The sequence below is a fragment of the Grammomys surdaster genome, unplaced genomic scaffold, assembly GCF_004785775.1.
Source record: "Grammomys surdaster isolate TR1022 unplaced genomic scaffold, NIH_TR_1.0 126076, whole genome shotgun sequence".
NCBI lineage: Eukaryota > Metazoa > Chordata > Mammalia > Rodentia > Muridae > Grammomys > Grammomys surdaster.
This window is the reverse complement of record NW_021620885.1, coordinates 640,529-664,276: the sequence shown is the minus strand read 5'-3', so window position 1 is coordinate 664,276 and position 23,748 is coordinate 640,529. Positions and strand designations below refer to the sequence as shown.

The window sequence follows — 23,748 nt, the reverse complement described above, 5'->3', positions numbered from 1 at the left end:
CCGGAATTCCACTTCCCTTCTGCCCCTGCCTGGTCCTCCGGGCTGGAACAGACACAGAGTTGGTCTGCTCCTGTCCTGTGGAGAAACTAAATCCTGAGTCATCCAGGAGCCACTGCACTCAGAGCAGGTGACACAGAGTCAGTCTGCTCCTGTCCTGTTGAGAAACTGAATCCTGAGTCATCCAGGAGCCACTGCACTCAGAGCAGCTGGAGCCACTGCACTCAGAGCAGCTGAAACTGAATCCTGAGTCATCGAGGACCCACTGCACTCAGAGCAGAAGGATTTCCAGATCCAAGAGGTGGCCTGAGTCCCAGGAGTTATTCCACCCAGGAGATTAGGAGCATAAGACCACAGAGACCTCTGGACTCTGAGGAGCTCTGCAATAAACAAGATAACTGGAAATACAGACTCCAGTTTTACACAGTGAGGGCAGGTACCACTAGAGTTAACCAGATGGCGAAAGGCAAGCGCAGGAACATAAGCAACGGAAACCAAAGTTTCTTGGCATCATCAGTGCCCAATTCTCCCAATATAGCAAGCCCTGAACACACCATCACACCTGAAAAGCAGGATTCAGAATTAAAATCACTTCTCATGATGATGATAGAGGATTATAAGAAGGAATTAAGTAACTCCCTTAAAGAAATACAGGAGAGTACAAGTAAACAGATAGAAGCCCTTAAAGAGGAATCACAGAAATCCCTTAAAGAAATGGAAGAAAACACAAAGAAGGAATTAAACAAAAACATTCAGGATCTGAAACTAGAAATAGAAACAATAAAGAAAGTTCAAAGGGAGACAACCATGGAGATAGAAAACCTAAGAAAGAGATCAGGAGTCACAGACGCAAGCATCACCAACCGAATACAAGAGATAGAAGAGAGAATCTCAAATGCAGAAGATACGGTGGAAAATATTGACACAGTTGTCAAAGAAAATGCAAAACGCAAAAAACTCCTAACTCAAAACATCCAGGAAATCCAGGACACAATGAGAAGACCAAACCTAAGGATAATAGGCATAGATGAGAATGAAGATTCCCAACTTAAAGGGCCAGTAAATATCTTCAACAAAATTATTGAGGAAAACTTCCCTAACCTAAAGAACAAGATGCCCATAAACATACAAGAAGCCTACAGAACACCAAATAGACTAGACCAGAAAAGAAATACCTCCCGTCACATAATAATCAAAACATCAGATGCACAAAACAAAGAAAAAATACTAAAAGCAGTAAGGGAAAAAGGTCAAGTAACATATAAAGGCAGACCTATAAGAATTACACCAGACTTCTCACCAGAGACTATAAAAGCCAGAAGAGCCTGGACTGACATCATACAGACACTAAGAGAACACAATTGCCAGCCCAGATTACTATACCCAGCAAAACTCTCAATCACTATAGATGGTGAAACCAAGATATTCCATGACAAAACCAAATTTGCACAATATCTTCCCACAAACCCAGCACTTCAAAGGATAATTGATGGAAAATGCCAACACAAGGAGGGAAACTACAACCTAGGAAAAGCAAGTAAGTAATCTTCCAACAACCCCCAAAAAAGATACAAACATAACTTTACCTCTAATAAAAAAAATAACAGGAAGCAACAATCATTTTTCCTTAATATCTCTTAACATCAATGGTCTCAATTCCCCAATAAAAAGACGCAGACCATCAGACTGGATACACAAACAAGACCCAGAATTTTGCTGCATACAAGAAACGCACCTCAGTGACAAAGACAGACACTACCTCAGAATAAAAGGGTGGAAAACAATTTTTCAAGCCAATGGTCCCAAGAAACAAGCTGGAGTAGCCATTCTAATATCAAATAAAATCGACTTTCATCCAAAATTAATCAAAAAAGATAAGGAAGGACACTTCATACTCATCAAAGGAAAAATCTACCAAGGTGAACTCTCAATTCTGAACATCTATGCTCCAAATGCAAGGGCACCTACATACATAAAAGAAACTTTACTAAAGCTTAAAACACACATTACACCTCACACAATAATAGTGGGGGATTTCAACACCCCACTGTCAGCAATGGACAGATCATGGAAACAGAAACTAAACAGAGACACTTTGAAATTAACAGAAGTTATGAACCAAATGGACTTAACAGACATCTATAGAACATTTCACCCTAAAACAAAAGAATATACCTTTTTCTCAGCACCTCATGGTACCTTCTCCAAAATAGACCATATAATTGGTCACAAAACAAGCCTCTACAGATACAAAAAGATTGAAATAATCCCTTGCATCTTATCAGATCACCACGGACTAAGACTGGTATTTAATAATGACAAAAACAATGGAAAACCCACGTACACATGGAAACTGAACAACTCTCTACTCAATGATGACTTGGTCAAGGAAGAAATAAAGAAAGAAATAAAAGACTTTTTAGAATTCAATGAAAATGAGGACACATCATACCAAAACTTGTGGGACTCCATGAAGGCAGTGCTAAGAGGAAAGCTCATAGCTCTAAGTGCCTACAAAAAGAAACTGGAAAGAGCACACACTAACAAGTTGACTGCACAACTAAAAGCTCTAGAACAAAAAGAAGCAAATACACCCAGGAGGAGTAGAAGGCAGGAAATAATCAAACTCAGGGCTGAAATCAACCAAATAGAAACAGAAAGAACAATACAAAATATCAATAAAACCAGGAGTTGGTTCTTTGAGAAAATCAACATGATAGATAAACCCTTAGCCAGATTAACCAGAGGGCACAGAGACAGTATCCAAATTAATAAAATCAGAACTGAAAAGGGAGACATAACAACAGAAACTGAAGAAATTCAAAAAATCATCAGATCCTACTACAAAGGCCTATACTCAACAAAACTGGAAAACCTGGATGAAATGGACAATTTCCTAGACAGATACCAGGTACCGAAGTTAAACCAGGAGCAGATAAACCATCTAAATAGTCCCATAACCCCTCAGGAAATAGCAGCAGTCATCAAAAGCCTCCCCACTAAAAAAAGCCCAGGACCAGATGGTTTTAGTGCTGAATTCTATCAGACCTTCAAGGAAGACCTAATACCAATTCTCTTCAAACTATTCCACAAAATAGAGACAGAAGTAACACTACCCAATTCGTTCTATGAAGCTACAATTACACTCATACCCAAACCCCACAAGGACCCGACAAAGAAAGAGAACTTCAGACCAATCTCCCTTATGAACATCGATGCAAAAATACTCAATAAAATTCTAGCAAACCGAATCCAAGACCACATCAAAACAATCATCCATCATGATCAAGTAGGTTTTATCCCAGGAATGCAGGGATGGTTCAATATTCGGAAATCCATCAATGTAATCCACTATATAAACAAACTTAAAGAAAAAAACCACATGATCATCTCACTAGATGCTGAGAAAGCATTTGACAAAATTCAACATCCCTTCATGATAAAAGTCTTGGAAAGATCAGGAATTCAAGGCCCCTACCTAAACATAGTAAAAGCAATTTACAGCAAACCAGTAGCCAACATCAAGCTAAATGGAGAGAAACTTGAAGCAATCCCACTAAGATCAGGGACTAGACAAGGTTGCCCACTCTCCCCCTACCTATTCAATATAGTACTGGAAGTCTTAGCCAGAGCAATTAGACAGCAAAAAGAAGTCAAAGGGATACAAATAGGAAAGGAAGAAGTCAAAATATCACTATTTGCAGATGATATGATAGTATACTTAAGTGACCCCCAAACTTCCACCAGAGAACTCCTAAACCTGATAAACAACTTCAGCAAAGTGGCTGGTTATAAAATCAACTCAAACAAATCAGTAGCCTTCCTCTACATGAAAGATAAACAGACTGAAAAAGAAATTAGGGAAATGACACCCTTCACAATAGTTGCAAATAATATAAAATACCTTGGTGTGAATCTAACCAAGCAAGTGAAAGACCTGTATGACAAGAACTTCAAGTCTCTGAAGAAAGAAATTGAAGAAGATCTCAGAAGATGGAAAGATCTCCCATGCTCATGGATTGGCAGGATTAATATAATAAAAATGGCCATCTTGCCAAAAGCAATCTACAGATTCAATGCAATCCCCATTAAAATCCCAACTCAATTCTTCACAGAGTTAGAAAAGGAAATTCTCAAATTCATATGGAATAACAAAAAACCCAGGATAGCGAAAACTATTCTCAACAATAAAAGAACTTCTGGAGGAATTACCATCCCTGACCTCAAGCTGTACTACAGAGCAATACTGATAAAAACTACCTGGTATTGGTACAGAGACAGGCAGGAAGATCAATGGAATAGAATTGAAGACCCAGAAATGAACCCACACTCCTATGGTCACTTGATCTTTGACAAAGGAGCTAAAACTGTCCAGTGGAAAAAGGACAGCATTTTCAACAAATGGTGCTGGTTCAACTGGAAGACAACATGTAGAAGAATGAAAATTGATCCTTTCTTATCTCCTTGTACAAAGCTCAAGTCTATGTGGATAAAGGACCTCCACATAAAACCAGATACACTGAAACTAATAGAAGAGAAGGTGGGGAAAAGCCTCGAATACTTGGGCACAGGGGAAAAGTTCCTGAACAGAACTCCAATGGCATATGCTCTAAGATCGAGAATTGACAAATGGGACTTCATAAAATTGCAAAGTTTCTGTAAGGCAAAGGACACTGTCAATAGGACAAAACGACAAACAACAAATTGGGAAAAGATCTTTACCAATCCTTCATCTGATAGAGGGCTAATATCCAATATATACAAAGAACTCAAGAAATTAGACTCCAGACAACCAAATTACCCTATTAAAAAATGGGGTATAGAGCTTAACAAAGAATTTTCAACGGAAGAAACTCGAATGGCCGAGAAGCATCTAAAGAAATGTTCAGCATCCTTAGTCGTCAGGGAAATGCAAATCAAAACAACCCTGAGATTCCATCTCACACCAGTCAGAATGGCTAAGATTAAAAACTCAGGTGATAGTAGATGCTGGCGAGGGTGTGGAGAAAGAGGAACACTCCTCCATTGTTGGTGGGACTGCAAGATGGTGCAACCACTTTGGAAATCAGTCTGGCGGTTCCTCAGAAAATTGGACATAGCATTACCCGAGGATCCAGCTATACCACTCCTAGGCATATACCCAGAAGATGCTCGAACATATAACAAGGACATATGCTCAACTATGTTCATAGCAGCCTTATTTATAATAGCCAGGAGCTGGAAAGAACCCAGATGTCCTTCAACTGAGGAATGGATTAAAAAAATGTGGTATATTTACACAATGGAGTATTACTCAGCTATTAAAAACAATGAATTCGAGAGGTTCCTAGGTAAATGGATGGAACTAGAAATTATCATCCTGAGTGAGGTAAGCCAATCACAAAAGAAGACACATGGTATTCACTCACTGATTATTGGATATTAGCCTAGAACCTTGAAATGCCCAAGATGCAACTCACAGGCCACATGAAGCCCATAAAGAAGGAAGACCAAGTGAGGGTGATTCGGTCCTTCTTAGAAGGAGCAACAAAATACTCAAGGGAGCAAATATGGAGACAAAGTGAGGGACAGAAACTGAAGGAGGGGCCGTCTCAAGACCACCCCACCTGAGTATCTATCCCATGTGCAATCACCAAAGGTAGATGCTGATGTGGAAGACAGGAAGTGCATGCTGATAAGAGCCTGATATGGATGTCTCCTCAGAGGCCTTCAAGAGTCAGACATATTCAGAGGCAGATGCTCACAACTAGCCATTGAACTGATCATGGGGTTCTCAATGGAGGAGTTAGAGTGAAGACTGAAGGAGCTGAAAGGGTTTGTGGCACCATGAGGAGAGCAACAATACCAACCAACCACAGCTCCCAGGGTCTAAACCACCAGCCTGGGAGCACTTAGGGGGGGATCCAGGGCTTCAGCTGAATATGTAAAAGTGGAGGGCCCTGCTGGGCATAGGTGGAAGAAGAGAACCTTGACCTCATGAAGGCTGGATGCCCCAGGGGGTGGGAATTTTGAGGGTGGGGAGGTGGGAGTGGGGGGGGTGTAGATAGAGGTTACATCCACAGAGAAGAAGGAGGAGGGGCGAGGGGATTGGGGGTTCCGAGGGGGTGGTGGGGGATGGGGTAAGGGGACAACATAGGAAATGTAAATAAATCATCCAATAAAAAAAAAAAAAAGAAAAAGGGGAATATAGTAACATTATAAGAAATTAGACAACTAGGGATGGATTATTAAATTTACTTTTAAACAAAAGCATTTTATAACCATAATCTTACATTGGTAGAGATCTTTACACTTTGATGCAAAATTGAAGTTACATTGATACAATTTTGTATATTGATACAGATTTAAAATTAATTTCTTATAACATATTTGTATGTTTTAACTTTTGTATACGTATTATGCCTATACAACTCATTTTGAAATACAAGGGTTAGTCTCAGTCCTTTTAATGACTCCTATTACAAACTATTTGAAATAATTAAGAAATGCAAGTTAATAGTCAAACTCATGGTCACATCAGACTACTAGTCTTGTATCAACACTTATGTATACATCCTGGGTTGTACAGATAATAGGTAGCTAGGAGGCAGGCAACCTTCACTTGTTCAGATATGCTATGAATAGATAGATGGTTTTAAAAAATCTCAGAGGCTAAAAGAATGTGGCATTTCAAGATATTTTTATTAATTTAAGGCTTTTTTGAGATTAAGACATGTCAGCTCCTGGAAGCACCCCATTTAACTTGGAAGAAGATGATAAGCATCAAAAGACCCCCATATGGAGTTGTTTCAATAGTGGTAAGCTAGCCACTGGGCAAAGAAAAAGCCCTAAATTTATCTGCAGACAGAATGCTGTCCAGAAAGGATGCATGCAGCTTGCCAAGTTCTGCCAAGACAGGGTAAGCAAGTCCTTCATAAATTCCTGATTTGCCAAACATCTGTTGCATGCAGCTTGCCAAGTTCTGCCAAGACAGGGTAAGCAAGTCCTTCATAAATTCCTGATTTGCAAAACATCTGTCAGATATTTGGGGCCAGAAGGCTGAGAATAGATACTCTAACATTATAGAGAATATTGGGAACAATCAAGGCAGTCAATTGTCTTTGTCATTTCTATAATTTTTGGAAGCTACAACCTTGCACTTCCTACATCCTGAAGTAATATTTATTTCCTTCTCAGGTCTCTGATGGGGTTGAAGACTAGATAGTCATAGTCTTGTGTATTATACGGCTGCATCACCTGTCAATTAAAAAGCCTATGGTTTAGGCAGGAAATAGAGGTGTTATAGCTGAGAAGAGAAAGAATTCTGGGGGAGAAGAAGATGGGAGAGTCATCAAATAGATGTGCCAAGATCCATGTATGATCCCTGAGCAGGTAACCAGCCACACGGCAAAATGTAGGCTAGAATGAATGGGATATTTTAAGTTATATCTAGTCAGAGAAGAGCCTAGCTATATGGCCAAAGTATTTATAAATATAATTTGAGTCTGAGTCTTAATTCTGGGAGCTTGGGGTTGTGAGGAAAAACCAGTTACTTATAAAAAATTTATTGAATGAAATATATAGGAAATTGTGGCAAAAATGTTCATAATATCCATGAAAAACCTGAAATTTATTTACTTTGCAAACTTGTGATATTCAATAGCAACAGATACTTTTTTCTTTTATGTTAAGTCTTACAGTTTATTTTTAGTCTTTTAAGGTTTTTTTACTTGCTTGTCTTACACAATTATACCATGAACTTCAGTCATTGTTAACTAAACCCCATTCCTGTCTCATCCTGTTTCTTCCCTCCTCCTCAGCACGTTCCCCCACCCTGACGTCTCGTCTACTTGTCATGTGTGACCCACTGAGTTTAACCAGTCTGCCCACGTGTGGATCAGAGCTTATTTACTAGAGCAAAGGCAATTTATTAGAGGATATCCAACTAGAGAAAATGACATCCTGACTAAATAACTATCGGCAGCTAATAGTCCCATGAGGGATTATGAGAGGGCGTATATAGACTAATTCCCTATACATAATGAAATGTGGAAGTGCCCAATCTTGTGTAAGTCTTGTGCAGGCAACCATGGTGACATGAGTTTAATTGCTGCAACATGGCCAGAAGACATTTTTTTCCTGTGCATCTCCTAATCCTCTAGTTCTCTTTTCTTTTACATTTTATACTATTTTTACTATAAGAAATTACATCACTCTTCCCCCTTTCATCCCTCTGGGCCACCATCTCTCAAGCCCCTCCCATGTCTCTACCCCACTCTCAACTCCTTTTATTATTATTATTATTATTATTATTATTACTATTATTTACATATATGCTTGTGTGTGTATGTGTGCACAAGTATATAAATACAACATGCTGAGTCCATTTTTGTTGTGTGCACATACATGGTCTCATCGACATGGCTCCCTAAGCAAGATCTAAACAGGAATGACACTACAAGACATGCTGATTCCAAGAGGGAAATATAGAAGGCTTTAACCCTTATTTAAAAAAAAATCCTACAGGTTATTAACAAATGCTAAGATTCAGAAAAAATCGTCTTCCCAGGGAAGAGCACCTAAACTGTTTATTCAATAACAGTACAAAATATTTGGCCCTGAGATCATGTACATACACTTAACATTAACAGACTGAGCAGGCTATATTTATATATTTAGATATATATATATGCACATATATCAACAATTAAGTAAATACAGGCTATGAATTTGAAGGATAGTAGGGAAGGAATTGGAGGGAAGTAAGGAAGGGTGAAAATAATGTAACTGTATTCATTTTTAGTTTAAAAAAGAAAGTCAGTCTTACATGATGATCAATGATTTCTTCCAATTTCTTATCCGCCTTGGTGAAGAAATTTGGATACGGAAACATGGAAACTTCCAAAATAGAAGAATGATCCCTTCAAAAGAATATACAGACAAACATGTCTAGCATTAGGTTGAGACATGAACCTTCATTAAGAGTCACTTAAGCACAATTTTAAGCATCTTGACACTACTTTATTAACCTTACTCTGATAGATTACTGGTGTGCTAGCTTGTAGTTGGTCAAAGTAATTTTGGATTACCACAACTAACATTTTTGAGAGTAAGATATGACATATACAATGAAAATCAGAAAATAATAATTTTTAGGGAGATAATCCTCTTGTGGCAGATGTAAACTCTGCAGCTGATGCATAGCTAATAAGCTGTAAGAACATAAAAAGTGAGTTAGAATATTGGACTAATATTCCCCACAAGTAAACACACTCATCATCATTCCTTACAGGATTCTACGACCTTGAAAGCTCTAAGTGATGACTAAGCCTAAAAATTTGATCTAAGAAACGATGAAAACATAATGTGATTTTAAGGTTTTTTAAGTTGGCCATATTACGGTAATACTTTAGAAAGATCTTGTAAATTTGCTGCTATTATGAAGCTAGGCCCCCAATTAAGGCAGATTTAGAGACAAGATACCCAATACTAATTCTACTATTTCAGATACTAGGAAAGAATTGTGCACGGTAAGAAATATGTCAAGAAATGAAATGATAGGAAGGGGGTTTTGAGGGAGAAAAAAGAGTTAGAAAGAAAAAGGCTTAGGGAAGAGACCAAAGAAAGAAAATGCCTAAGAAATTTCAATATCACAAAATGAAGTTTCATCAATACATTAGTTGGGAGTAGTATTTCACATTAATTTTCTCATACATGTTGCCTGTATCATTCTAACAAGTTTGGCATTCTTGCTTTCTGTTGTCCCCATACAGATCCACATAAACTGTTCTATCCTGCAGTAAATGCTTTTCAGATCTCTGACTACCTTTATCACAACACTCTCTTCCCTGTCTCTCCTCTGGACTCATGCCTCTTCCTTGGAATTTGTTATTCAGTGTGATGATTTGAATGAGAATGGCCCCATGAGCTTATTTGGTTGAATACTTGGTCCCCAGTTGGTAGAACTGTTCAAAAAGATTAGTAGGTGTGACCTAGATGAAAGAGCTATGCCACTGCAGGTAAGCTTTTAAGGTTTCAAAAACCCATGCCACTCCCAGTTAGCTCTTCTTCTGCCTAACAGTTGTGACTCAGGCTGTTAAATAAATGATAACTAAGCTGCAATCCACAGAGTCATAGAGAGGTTATGTAAAGAGGAAGGGACTGGGGGGTGGGGGGGACATGATCTGCATGGGAGGTGGAAAGAGAATAGATTTTTATAGTGGACTGGGGGCAGGGGCATAGATTGAAATGGGAAGATCAGGTGGGGAGGGGGAGGGGATATAGGGTTGTGGTAAGAATGAGTAGAAAGAGACCTAGAATTAAAGTGATAAAGAAATCTATTTCAGTGGAAACTCTTGGAAAATCTCTAAAATACATAAAGATAATCCTAATGAAGTCTCCAAATAATGATGGAGATAGAGTCCTGACTGGCCATTACCAATCGAAACTTCTAGTACCAGGGATATCCAGTTGATAAAAGGGGTTGCTTTAAAGGGTCCCATGGACAATCCCAAACAACCTAGGCTGTTGCCAAGACAATGAGTTCCTCTTTCCACAAACTGACAGCAAGGCCCCACTGGAAGACAGCTGAGAGCAATGTGAGCTATGGAGGCCCATAGGTAACAATATTAGCAAATGAGACAAGACCATCTTATAATGTTCTGGCAGAGAATGTGGCTGCTTTTTTCCTGTCCAAAGAATCTGCCTGAGGCTAAATTGAAAAGGTGAGGACTGATTCTGTAGGCAGAGATTTCAGAATAGCCTAACATTGACTCTGTTGCTTGGTCATTAGTGATCCCTGGTATGTAGATCTACAATGAAAATGAGCAAGCAGTGCCAAAAATATGTAAATGAATAAATAAATAAAAATAAAGATATTTTTTAAATGTACAACTTGAAGAGAAAAAGAGCAAGAGGAATTTTAATGCTAGAGCTAAGTCATGTGCTCAAAGAGATGAGAAGTTTAAAAAAAGGCTTGATGGGCAATGGAATAAAGGGTATGGTGCCCTCAGGGAAAGACCTCACCCAGCTAAGCTTCCAACTTGTAAAAGGAAACGCCTACAGTTTATTCAAAGAAAGAAATACATGAATAACAGTAACTTCTAGGCAATATGAGAATAGATTTATGATTTTAGATAAATAGATAAATAGATTTTTATACCAAAATAGCTATCACATTGTCTCAGTCTAACTAAACTTTAGATGGGTGTCATTTAGACTGCTGGCTGTTAACTTAAAGCATTTTCCTAAAGCCATCAATTCTAACTTCTCTTTCAGCCCTTTGAAATGTAAATCTCATCTGAGCCTCTCAATACTCTTATAACCTGGGATGTCTTCCTCAATGACCTGGAGCACTTCCTATAAGTACAAGGTATATAGAGTTAGCCACCATTTGCCAGCCTCTGTGGAAAGCCTGGGAGCCTTGGATAAGTTACAATTAACTAACAGGTCACAGTCACCTAATCACATTCTTCTCTAGCACTTTCCCACTAGCTGAAAAGCTACCCTGCCTTTTGCCTCAAGTAAGCTGAGTTCAAATGTCTGCTCCTGTTGAGTGTCCTTGAGTAGAGTCCCATTTGCCTGTATGATACATCCAGCACGACTTTTCTTTGATGCAGCGGCCTAACCCAGGATGGTCTTATCTTCAGAGCCTGGTATTGGTTACATCTGGAAAGACTTCTTTTGTTTCCAAGTAAAGTCCCACTCACAGGCACTGAGAGTTCGGCTTGGGAAGCATCTTTTGGATAATTCAGTTTGACACACATTGCAAGAGAGTAACAGAATAACCTGGGGAGCAGTGGGGAGGGCCGGTGTAGTCAAACCCTGAAATACAGTGAGGATGATGTGGCTCACTTGTTCTTCTGGTCAATTAAACCAAAACTCATTGCAAAGAGGCTGATGTTATAAGACTGATAAAGAGACAAGAAAAGGCAAGCATTAGATGCTGTGATCTGAAACTTCAATGTTCATGTGGAGGAGAGCATGAGCAGACATCTGTAGGACCCTGGAAAACTGCTGGAAAGGGTACAATACAGCTTTTGAACTTTAAAGTTCTAAAAGATGGGTTTCATATGGTTGTCCCCATATACCTTGGAGCTGGATAAAAAGAAGTCGCATTTGTGGCTTAGTTTTGTTCTTGTATCAAGGATGGAAAACATACATGGATGCTTTCCAAAAGGTGTGAGGGAGTGCAAGGTTGTTCTGAAAGCCCTGGAAGTTATTCCTAAGAGATGGTTCTATCAGAACACAGAGGCAGGAGGCCCAAAGATCAAGGCCTCTATCACCTTGTATCACACCTTGACTTATGTCTTTTGACATAAGATTGTGACTTTTGTCTTTCACTATGAAATAGAGGCCTGAAGAAGACCAATACCTCTAGAGACAACAACTATTACACAGGTCAAAGGTTATTTAATAAAGCTGTTTTAAAAGCATCAATGGTCCACAGAAGCAGCCAGAACAAAAATTGTCAAGGCCTCCAAGAAATGGACCATTGGGAATAGACAATATTTTTCTAAGTCATGCACCTCCATAGGGACTTTACACAATTGTTTTATGGAGCAAAAGGGGAAAAAAACAAACAAAAGAAGAATAAAAAACTGAAAGAAAGGAGTTTTATTTAGAAAGAAAGAAGTTAGTAGAAACTTGGAAACCTCAAGGGATTGGTAATGTAAAATTAGATTTCACAGCTTTCAACTGCCCAGAATTGAGGAACAGTGCATCAGAAATGTGAGTGCTAGTAGCTACATTTGTAGCTAGTTTTGCTCTCAAGGGGCTTGCTTGAAACTTAAGCAGAGAAAGGTCAGAGGACCCTAAGAACCACTAACAAGTCCAGCATCAGTTTTCAGAAATTTTAGAGCAGCATGGAAGGCAAACTTTGAAATTCTGAACCTGAAAATTTGAAAAGACTTTTCATAAATATTTCAGTATCTCATTTCTCATGAAAATCTGTAGTTTGCGGTTGTAGTTGAATCAGAAATGGATTTGAATTAATAGATAGATCCTCCTTGCATTAGATCAGGTTAGACAAAACAGCTTCCCAATAATCAAGTTACAATACAGAATAAGGAATTATTTTAGATGCACTGAATATCAACTAGATTTACATACTTTTAAAATCTGTCTTTATTTACTATGGATGAGTGTTTTGCCTAGATGTCTGAGTACCACATGTGTGCATTGCTGAGGACAGATGGGGACACTGAATCCTCTAGAACTGGAGTTACAGACAGTTGTCAACTATGTAGGTACTGGCAATCTAACCTGGGTCCTCTGCAAGAGCAACAAATGCTCCTAAATGCTGAACCATCTCTCCAACCCCATTGCTCTTTTTTTTCTGTATACAAATTTCACCACTCATTAAAAGAACTCATACTGAAAATGTAAACATAGGCTTTTAAGTAACTATGATAGTCAGGCTGAAGGTGGTCACAGTGGGAAAACAGCTTGTCTGGTTGGCATAAGGTGCTGGGTTGCTTGCCACCATTGTGTGTGTGTGTGTGTGTGTGTGTGTGTGTGTCTGTGTCTGTGTCTGTGTGTGTGTGTGTGTCTGTGTCTGTGTCTGTGTGTGTGTCTGTGTGTGTGTCTGTGTGTGTGTGTGTCTGTGAGAGAGAGAGAGAGAGAGAGAGAGAGAGAATAGAAAATGACAATAATGTTCAAATAAAAAGGTTAAAAAGCAGAATTTCATGAAGAAAATAAGACCTTATATGGATTATTTTCTAATAGTCTATATATTAATGCTAGAATTGAGAGTCAACACATGAAGTAGAAAATTTATCAGGAGGATGTAACTACAGGAAGAAAAGAAGGTTAGCAAGTGGGAAGACTTTTGAGAAGTAGAACTGTATGGCTCAAGTAAGGACTCATACAAAAAGAAAGGGAAGGAATGAGATACACATGTGAACATTCTTATACTAATGGAAAACTGGGAATAAACCAGATTTACCAATAGTACAAAGACAAACTAGCAGTCTTTTTATATAATTCTAATACCTTAAAGTGTTATAATTTATTATTTCTTATATAAAATATTTAAAAGGTAAAAAAATAAATTATTATTTAGATATAATAAATGAATGAACCCTATAAAGCATGAAATCACATAAACAAGGTAAAACAAAAATTATATAGGCAAATATATAGTATAGTTTTACTTATAAACATTCAAAACAAGTAAAAATAAATAATGCAGTTTTAAGAATGCATATGGTTGACAAAAATAATTTTTAAATGTAAGAATGACATAAAATTTATAATATTTTGACCATTTGCAATGAAGAGAAAGCCAATCAATTGCAGAGATACAAAGAGTTTCTAATTTTAGCAATATTCATTGCCTCATCAGAATCATAGGGATTTGTCTCTTAAATTTATTGTACTATTATCATCACTTGTGGTATTATTAAATTTGCATATACATATATAAAAGCCAAATAGAAAGCACATTTTTTGCACACATAAAGCATATCTGGAGTACGTTTTCCTGAATAATCAAAATGAGGTACAAAAGTTATCTTTGTATAGGTGATTGGAAGGATATGGAACGTAAGATTTTAAAATGTGACCAGCAAAACTGAAGTATGCTGACTGTGCATGTGCCCTGTGCCTACATAGGTCCAACATAAATTATCTGAGGAGTATTCCGTATGCTATCACTCAGACCATCCATCCCGAAGAATATACTCAGTTGTTTCCTAGAACGCATGCAAGCCCTGATGCTCTCACTGGACAGTGTGACTTCTAGACAAGGCCATGGCAGAACTATCAGAAAACATACCCAGACCTTTCTGACAATACTTATTTTAAGGTCCTTAGGCTCACATGTTAAAGATACCACCACAAGGCTCCATTGTGCAATTTGTGCACCCAGTATTGAACACACCCTATCTCTACCTGTGGCTTATAGTCCTGCTTTTTCTTGGGCTCTTTTTCAGGGCCCACTGAGAAGCATACCTGTTTGTCCAGGTCTATTTGGTACTACACAATTGTCATCTGATTATATCACTCAGCATGGCCAAGTTTAGACCATACTTGTCCACAGAACACACAGGATTAAATTGTCATCATACATCTAAGTCTCCTTAGCTCAGCAACCTCCAGCTCCAGTGTGGTACCATGTAGAGTGCACCATGAGCCGCTATCTCCCATATCATGGCCCCAGAACACACAATGTAAGAAATCATGAGTCAGAAGTTTAATGACAAGTGCAGTGTATTTGGCATAATTCTAACACCTTACTGGACATTTTAACGATACATCGATACATAGATACATAGGGAGCTTATGAATTTCAAGAATGCTGCTCTGCTGAGTGTTGATGTGGTAGATACTGCTGATAAAATTACTCATGGTCTGAGGTCAGTATTTCTATTTTGGTAAAGCTTCAAGAATGGCATATATAGCTTGATCATGCTAGCCCTTTATGTCCTGGGAATACATTTATTATTGCCCATCATGTTAAAACTCATGTTTAATAACACCAACATGTTGGCAGACAAAGTACATGGCTTGAACCTGAAAATGGACCCTCAGACAGAGTTATTAAATTAACAGGCTGGCAAGCCAAGGATGGGTAAGATTCTGCACAAAGCCTTACCAACCTAAGACATAAGTGAATTGCTTTGGATAATGCATACTCCATGAAAGGTAAGGAAGGCATTCTTATCAGAATGACCTAAGACAGGCTCAGTATTTTGATGAAGTAAAAAACGGGGAGAGGTGGAGAGTCTTTGGGGCTGCTTAGTAAGAATCTGACATGGGCTAAAACAAGGAAATGGGCTGTATGGCAGAAATATGTCTTTGGCCAAGGACAAGGAAGTAGGCTTCAGCCAGGAATCTGACATTAGGCTAGCACAAAGAAGTAATTTCAGACAGGAATCTAAATCTTAGGCCAGAAAAAAGAAGTAATCTCAGGCAGGAACCTAAATATTAGGCTAGAACAAACAAGTAATTTCAGACAGGAATCTAAATTTTAGGCTAGAACAAGGAAGTAGGCTTCAGATGTGAAAATGACCTTGAGCTAGGACAGGGAAGTAGGCTCAGATACTTTGGTCATCCTGATAAGCCCTTAGAAACAGTGATCATGGGGGTGTTCATATAATTGGGTTTAATGCCTTGCTTTTTCTTAGACTATTCGTGTTTATTGTATTGCTTGTTCCTTGACTATTTGCATGTATTATATTGCTAGATCCTCAACCTAGAACTGACCTTAATACATGCATATAATCAAGATGGTATAAAAGCACAAAGGAGGAGGGGGGATGGGATAGGGGGTTCTAGGGAGGGGAAATGGGATGACATCTGTATTATAAATAAAATATACAATTAAAAATAAATAAATAAATAAAAGATACATAAAAAATAAAAAGCTTAAAAAAACAAAGAAATCATGAGTCTTTTCCCCCTCTGATAAAACACATTTGTTTTGTACTTAATGTGATTCACCTAACACTGGATCATGTTTGTATTGCTTCACCCCCTTACAGGATTTATGCATATTTTACTGTTGGATTATATGACTGGGGGTGGAGGGTTCAAATCATGTATTTGTTTTCCCTCAGCGTAGTTTGCAGAAAATTAGACTGGAAGTCAGAATTCAAACTGATTGTAACCTCTCAAGGCTCTGGAAGTCTCTGAGCATGTCGACAATGCCTTACCTACAGGACACTCAGAAAGGTCATTGACCCTTCAGAAAGAGAGACCTGAACCATCTGTCAAGTCTTCAGTTACATTTCTCTCATTTCCATTCATTTTCCTTAAGAACCGTTCCTTGTCCCTAGAAACTAAGTGTTTCAAATCTTCATGGACAGATTCAACTATGAGTTTTAGATTCAATAGCTCACCTGCCAGATTTAATTTTTTATGCATTTCTCAGAGAGGGAGTTTTTAATTAGGTGATTTGTTGAGCACCTGAGGGAAAGATCTTTATCCCAATTAAGTATTTTTATTTTCCATTTGTGATTGCTGAGTGGTGCAAATTGTAAATCATATCTGATTATACTTTGAGTATTACTTTTATTTTCTTTGCCTGCCTTGGCTCACCTAAGTACAGTCTCAAGTTTGTACATAGCTGCTCAGAAAGAGTAAGATTTTTGAAGTACTTTACATAAAACTTAGCATTTAAATAAACCCAAAACACCAAACCTGAACTAACAGCAAGCCCATTTTCTTGGCTACTTTGAAAAGGTAGATCAGTAAGAATTTGCTCTCAACTGGCTATTATCTTTCCAACCACCTCTTCCCATATTTAAAATCTCTTACAGCAAATAATCAGAGAGTTTGCGTCATTCTTAGAGTTTAATCTGTCTGTAGGTCAGTCTACTAAACGCTAGTGAAAATGTTCTGTTTTCCCTCCACTCCAACAGCAGTAGCTAGAGCAATGTTCTGGTAACTACTTAATGTGGAAAAGAGTCAGAGGGAGATCCCAGGGCCATTGGACTTCTAACATTCCCAATAAAGCTGTCCCAGGGGCTCTGTCTAAGACATAGGCTTCTACACTGTCCATCTCAATATTCCCTGCCAGCCAGGGTATTGATCTAGTGGTTCCCATATACAACTTAAGCTGGGAAGTTTCAAGTATCTTTATGTTGAGTAGAGACTACAGAAGCAACAAATCAACACATAATAAATGCCTTTAATTTTTTTTTGGAATTGATGAGCAAAGTAGCCTCTATACATGCTCTGTGGAAGAAATTCTTTCTCTATTTCTAGACATGAAATGTTCCAGTTTGGAGCCAAACAGAATCTGCTGATACTCTCACATTGCCCACTCAGTGAATGCCCTCCTGCAGTTTGTCAACGATCTCCTAAGTCAATTTATAGATCAGAGTCTGGGGCTTTTTCATTACTTGAAGTGTAGACACTAATCTATGTAATTTTCACAACAGGATTGTGATATGTTTGGTGGGGGAAAAAGTCAGAAGATGCAGTCAGGATGATATGCAAGAAGTTTCACAAAGCAGGCGACCCAAGAGTATGACTCCGACTGCCCCTCTGAAACAAATCTGGAGACTGAGTAGGATCTGAGGAGAGTATGATGTATGATGTATGATGTAGGACATATGACACAAGTAAGAAGATGTAGCGATGTCCCCTGAAAGACAAGACTGGTGGAGAACAAGGAATGTTTTCCAGATTGAACATGTTGAATTTTAGTGGCTTTAGTTGTTTGGTAGTTTGGTTGATTTTTTTTTCATTTTTTTGGGGGGGTGTAGGGGGTGGGATTGTTTTGGTTTTGGATTTATTTTGTTTTGTTATTTTGTGGGTTGCTTTTTTTTTTTTTTTTTTTGGTTGGTACGTTTGGTTTGGTTTGCTTGTGTTCATTGAAATTGGCTGCTCTTGTGGCCTGTTAGGATATTGCCACTCTGGGAATATTCTATTAAGACACTTTTCCAAGTCTATTTTCTCTTGGGACCAACCCCTGCCTCCTTTTCATTTCCTGGCCCAATTCTTCATTTGAGAGAGCATAGTAAGAAGTTTCTCAAAGTAGAATTAGTGAGAGGAAGTTAGTAGTGAGAACCTCAGTGCTGCATTATCAGATTCAACAGACCTTGATGGGATATATTTAGATATCATATTTTATCTTCACTCTGTCTTAACAGAATAACTATCTTAACAGAATAAACTTTATATGAAATCTTCCTAGCTAACCAAATATTATCAGCAAAATATAACCAGGAACAGTCACAGTTCTAGTGTTGGTATAATTAGTTTTCAACACCCTGAAGCAATTGTTTCACTGACTTGCCTCTGGTACACAGTATCATCATCATAAAGAAAATGATGTTAATCATAACATTGAGTCTATTTTTTTCATGAACCTCTTGTATATCATTTGTGTTTATGAATGAAATAGTATAAAGACAACTGGAAACTCTGTTTGGGTTGCTGGGCATGGTGAAAAAATCACTCTCATTAGGTAGTGATTATATTAGTTACATAATGCTACATAGCAAATTAGGAGGCTACAATAACAGACATTTATCTTCTCAATTTTTCTGGGTCAAGAATTTGGACAGTGCTCAACACAGAAAGGTACTGCTGCTGGATACCTCAGCCATCTCAAAGTTCAGTCAAGTTAGCTCTTATGACTTTACTCACAAGACTGTTAGACACATCAGTTTTTTTGCTCCTTCCATCTATCCTTTAGAGCAAGCTTAAAATGTGGCAATTGATTTTCTTCAGGTTGAGTGCCTCCATTACAGATGTCACATTTGTTACCTAACCTTAGAAGTGTCTTCTCATCTCATCTCACCCATTCTATTACTTAGAAGTTAAGAATTAAGTTTGTACCACATTCAGTGAAACATATTAGACAGTGTCATATACATTCAGTAGTCAAGGATTACTGAAAGTCATTGTAGAGCTGCCCTCTCTGGAGTCAAGCCCTTTTTCTTAGGAAAATCCAGTTTTTAGCATGTGTGTACCTTTTCTGCTGTATTGAGACAAAGCCATCTGATAGTCTATGCCTGGATGTGTCTGTCACTCTGAATCCTGAGATGAGAAAGGAGGATGTAAGGGTGGAAGTTACAGATAAAGTGGGAGCTGCAAGTCTGGTAGCAGTTTCAGATGAAGTCTACCTGTATTCGGGACTACAGCCTTGTAGCTTTGAAAGCTTTTAAGTAGGGAAACAGTGTGATCAGAATTCTGTTTCAAGATGATTGTTTTGATGATTGTGTAGATTGAGTGAGGAGTACTCAGCGATGTGGGACCATCTCTGAAGCAATTGAGGTAGAATGGCAGTGGTCACTTTGAAAGATAGGAAGGGTGATCATAGGAGAGGACCAACTGGTTGCCATGGCAAGCATACAGATTTGGAGGAAGAAACAGAAGGGAAGTGAAGGGTGTGTGACTTCCTCCCTGCTGGATAACATACTCGATAGTTCCCAACTTGAAGTTTCAGGGTACTGAGCTGCTAGGGATGCCAAAGTTGAGTGTCCCATGACTGATATATTCTAGATTTTAATTATAATATACTGGCCTTTGAGGCATGTTTCTTTAATTATAAGATACACTGACATTATTAGTGACGGTGAATAGCATCAAGTCTGGGAATTATCTTTTTTGTTTTCAGTAGTGTAAATTGACTCTGTAACATTCTGTAAGTAACCCCAAAAAACTCAGTGGTTCACCAAGCTGGACTTGGCTGGAATTTTTTATTTGATCTACAGGTTTCCTCTCTATATGATGCCAATGAGTGAAGTTTTGTTGTTGTTATTATACAGCTCAGGAAAGTCACATGATGCCAGCACAACTGTAATACATAAATGTCCCCAAGAAGAGCCCAGGAACAGGTTAGTCAGTTTGACTATCACCATGCCACACAGATATAGATCTATATGGCCTCCCACTGTCACATAAATATGAAAGCAGGGACACAGAGACAACTTACAAATATATATTACTGATAAATCCCAGTCTTCTGTAGAGTTCACTTTCGTACACATAGCAAGTAGGAGAAAGTCATCAAAAAGTCTTGAAATCATCAAGGAAAGAATGTCCATATTTCATTTCGTAGATGAAGAAGATGATATAATTCTAAAAATAATATTTTGTAATAACTGGGGAAAGGGAACAGAAAACTGGTATTCTATACTTTTGGGAAAGATATATAGTATCAATAAAATAGAAGGACATGTTTATAAAAATGGAACAAAGAAAAACCACTGTAAAATGAGAATGAATAAGAGGAAAGCCAAGTGTCACAGTAAAGATAAACAAGCAACAGCAGTCACCAGGACAGAAAAAATACCATGAAAATAAATCTGTGGCATGGAGTATCCACTCCAGATCTCCAAGTTCAAAGGAAAATATGAACTCAAAACAGAGAAGACAAACTGAGTATATCCCTCATGGCTGGAACCCCAGCACTCACGACTTGAGGCAAGAGGATCATAAACTCGAGGTCAACCTTCATTACAGAGTGTGTTTGGAGTTCCTTACCTTTTTGTTTTGCTTTGGTTCTTGGTTGACTTGGAGTTTTCTAAATCTTGGAAATTTTCTTATTTATTTTTCCAAATATCTTGTTTTTATTCACCTCTTAAACTGTAGCAAGTTCTGCCATGCTAAAGCTAACCCCTACTCTGTTTTGCTTTTTACAAAAGCTGGGAAAGCAAGGAAATTGGTCTAAATGTTTAACTGTTAAATGACTCAAGCACCAACTAATCATAACAGGTGACATGGGTTCTGATCCAGGATACCAGTGACCAAATGCAGCTGTACAGTGCCCTGGGCCACTTTTTGGATGTACACACTCCAGTTTATAGATGCTCTTTTTCAGGCCAAATCTGCAGTGAACACATAAGAACTCTTAAAGTGCTTGCCTGGTGTTGAAGTAATTATTTGAACCAACCGCTGGTCAAGCCAACTATCCAAGCTGCGATGGCTCTGCCTAGCTCAGTCCCCATGTTCGTCATCGGCTGTAGGCCACGTGCGCACTGCAGCTAGAAACAGCCAGCCAGAAACACCAGCCCTGTCACCCATGAGACACCAGCGTGGGAGATGGCTCTGTCAATCCTCCACACTGACTCCGCAAGGCTGGACATTGTCCAGATCATCCCACCATCCACACAGGCCTGGTAGGAAAATGAGACTCTAATGCTTAAATATGAATCAAAGGCTTTATATGTTTGGTAATGCTCAATAACAATAGGTCCATACAATTAGAGTTGTTTCCCAATTAGCTAACCTAAATATAAGTTGTTACCCGTGACTGCTCTCCATACAGGTATGGCTCTTCAACCTCCTACATCTCTGCTCTCTCTAGCTCCTCCTCTTCCTTTTCCTCTTCCTCTCCTTACTCCTCCCACCTTAGCTCCTCCTACAGCCTTGTGCATACAGCTGGACTACATTATATCTCTATCAGGTCCCGGCAACAGAACAGTAACTCCAGCCTTCCAGCCTGAGTCAGTTAACTGTACATACCTAAGCCATCCATACCTGCCTGTCTTGGTTATCATTACCCTCAGAAATGGCATGATGGACCCAGGGAAAGGTTGAGGCATATAATCAAAATGTTTATGTTACTGAATGACCACATGTTAGGGAAACAGACAAGGCATACCATGGCTGCCTGTAATAGGATAACAATATATGTTCATCATACTAAACCATTGTTAATTTATGGTCAGATTGTGGAAATAGCTTTGTTCGGGTAAGTTGCTGACCCTTCTGTTTCTTTAGCACTCTGTTCTCTTAGGGGAAAGCTCAGTTTATGATTTACATGCTTTTGCTTAAATATCTTCCTTTTAACTGAAAACGCTCAGGTAATTTTATTTCCAGAAGCTGTGTATTTGTGCGTGCGTGTATGCTCCCTGAAAACACACCCTTTAGATAATCACATTTACAAATGAGAACTGTGCGTTATGCTGCATTTAAATGGCTCTGGATCTTTGCTTTAATTTTTTAAACACTGTTCCTGTCACCTGGACGAGGTCTCCTCCTTTGTCCTAAGCTGCTTCCTCCTTCAAGGCTTAGCTAACTCACTTGCCAATCAACTGAACACTTCCCAATCTTTTCCACTGAATCTCCTTTCAGGAATCCTTCCTTACAGTTTTATTATTTATAATTAGAATAGCTATTTATAAAAACTACTAAATATTAAAAGTCTCAGAGAATGCAGTATATTTCCAAGTATGGCATCCTTTCTGTAAACATTTTACAGTTCAGTAGTTTATTTAAAGACAAATTTATTTTCAAATAAATGCTAAAATACTCAAAGATGGTTCAATTACTGTTATCATTCATTAGTTAAATGAACCTCATTCAGTTTTGGACATGTCTTTTTGTGTCCCTTCCTAAGGAAAGGTAGTTACAGTATCTTGTAGTATCAGCTCAACCTTTATGACAGTAGTGAAATAAACATTTTCCCTTGTGCCAAAAATTTGACAAATATGTTAAAAAAAGACAATATGAGCCGGGCAGTGGTGGTGCATGCCTTTAATCCCAGCACTTGGGAGGCAGAGGCAGGCGGATTTCTGAGTTCGAGGCCAGCCTGATCTACCGAGTGAGTTCCAGGACAGCCAGGGTTACACAGAGAAACCCTGTGTCAAAAAAAAAAAAAAACAAAAAAACAAAAAAACAAAACAAAAAACAAAAAACAAAAAAACAAAAAAAAGACAATATGAATTGATTAGTGGAATTCATTTTTTGTTGTTAAATAGAATATTAATCATATGCTAAGCAGGGAAATATGTTGTGTATCACATGTAAGTGGTGCAAATATTGCCTAAATGGTTGGTTAGTAGCTTACAGCATTTTAGTTTATTTTGAGACTCGTCTCATTTTTGAACAAAACAACAGAGCACACTTATATTTGAAGAACTCATCCAGATCACTTTAATTTCCTTGGTATTCATTTTGCAGCCTCTGAGGTACGGGAAGTGTTTTGTTCTGTGTGCATAAGGACAAATCCTGAGTGATTTAAAATGAGCCAGTTCAGTGCGGATCAATTTAGGCCATGGTGACCCATGAGGAGATGCAAATTAGGATTCTGCAACTGAGACCAAAAATAGATTTTGTCAAATGTTCTCTGAGCAGATTCTTTAAATCATATTAAGAAGGACAGCTTTGAAAAACTCCCAGCTATACTACAGCAGTACAAAGGAAAGGCAGTGAAAGAGACAAACAAATGAGAGATTTCCAAGTAGATGAATGTGCCTGAGCACCATCTCCGTTTTCATCCTATGTCATTCCCAGTTTAGGAGCAAAGGGTCATAGGAGGAGCAAATGAAATAAAAACTGCTAAAGGCAGCAGATGTGTGTGCCATGCACATC

The 23,748-nt window shown here is 38.4% G+C and overlaps 1 protein-coding gene across 4 annotated transcripts in view; it reads right to left on the bottom strand.

The window, feature by feature from the left end:
• The window catches only part of Tmem232 (transmembrane protein 232), a 214,701-nt gene that overhangs the window by 3,251 nt on the left and 187,702 nt on the right, over nt 1-23,748 (bottom strand). For all 4 annotated transcript variants that reach the window (XM_028755705.1, XM_028755706.1, XM_028755703.1 and 1 more), the window contains one exon: nt 8,804-8,897. In XM_028755705.1, the coding sequence (XP_028611538.1) occupies nt 8,804-8,897 (94 nt within the window). The remainder of the gene's footprint in view (nt 1-8,803; nt 8,898-23,748) is intronic.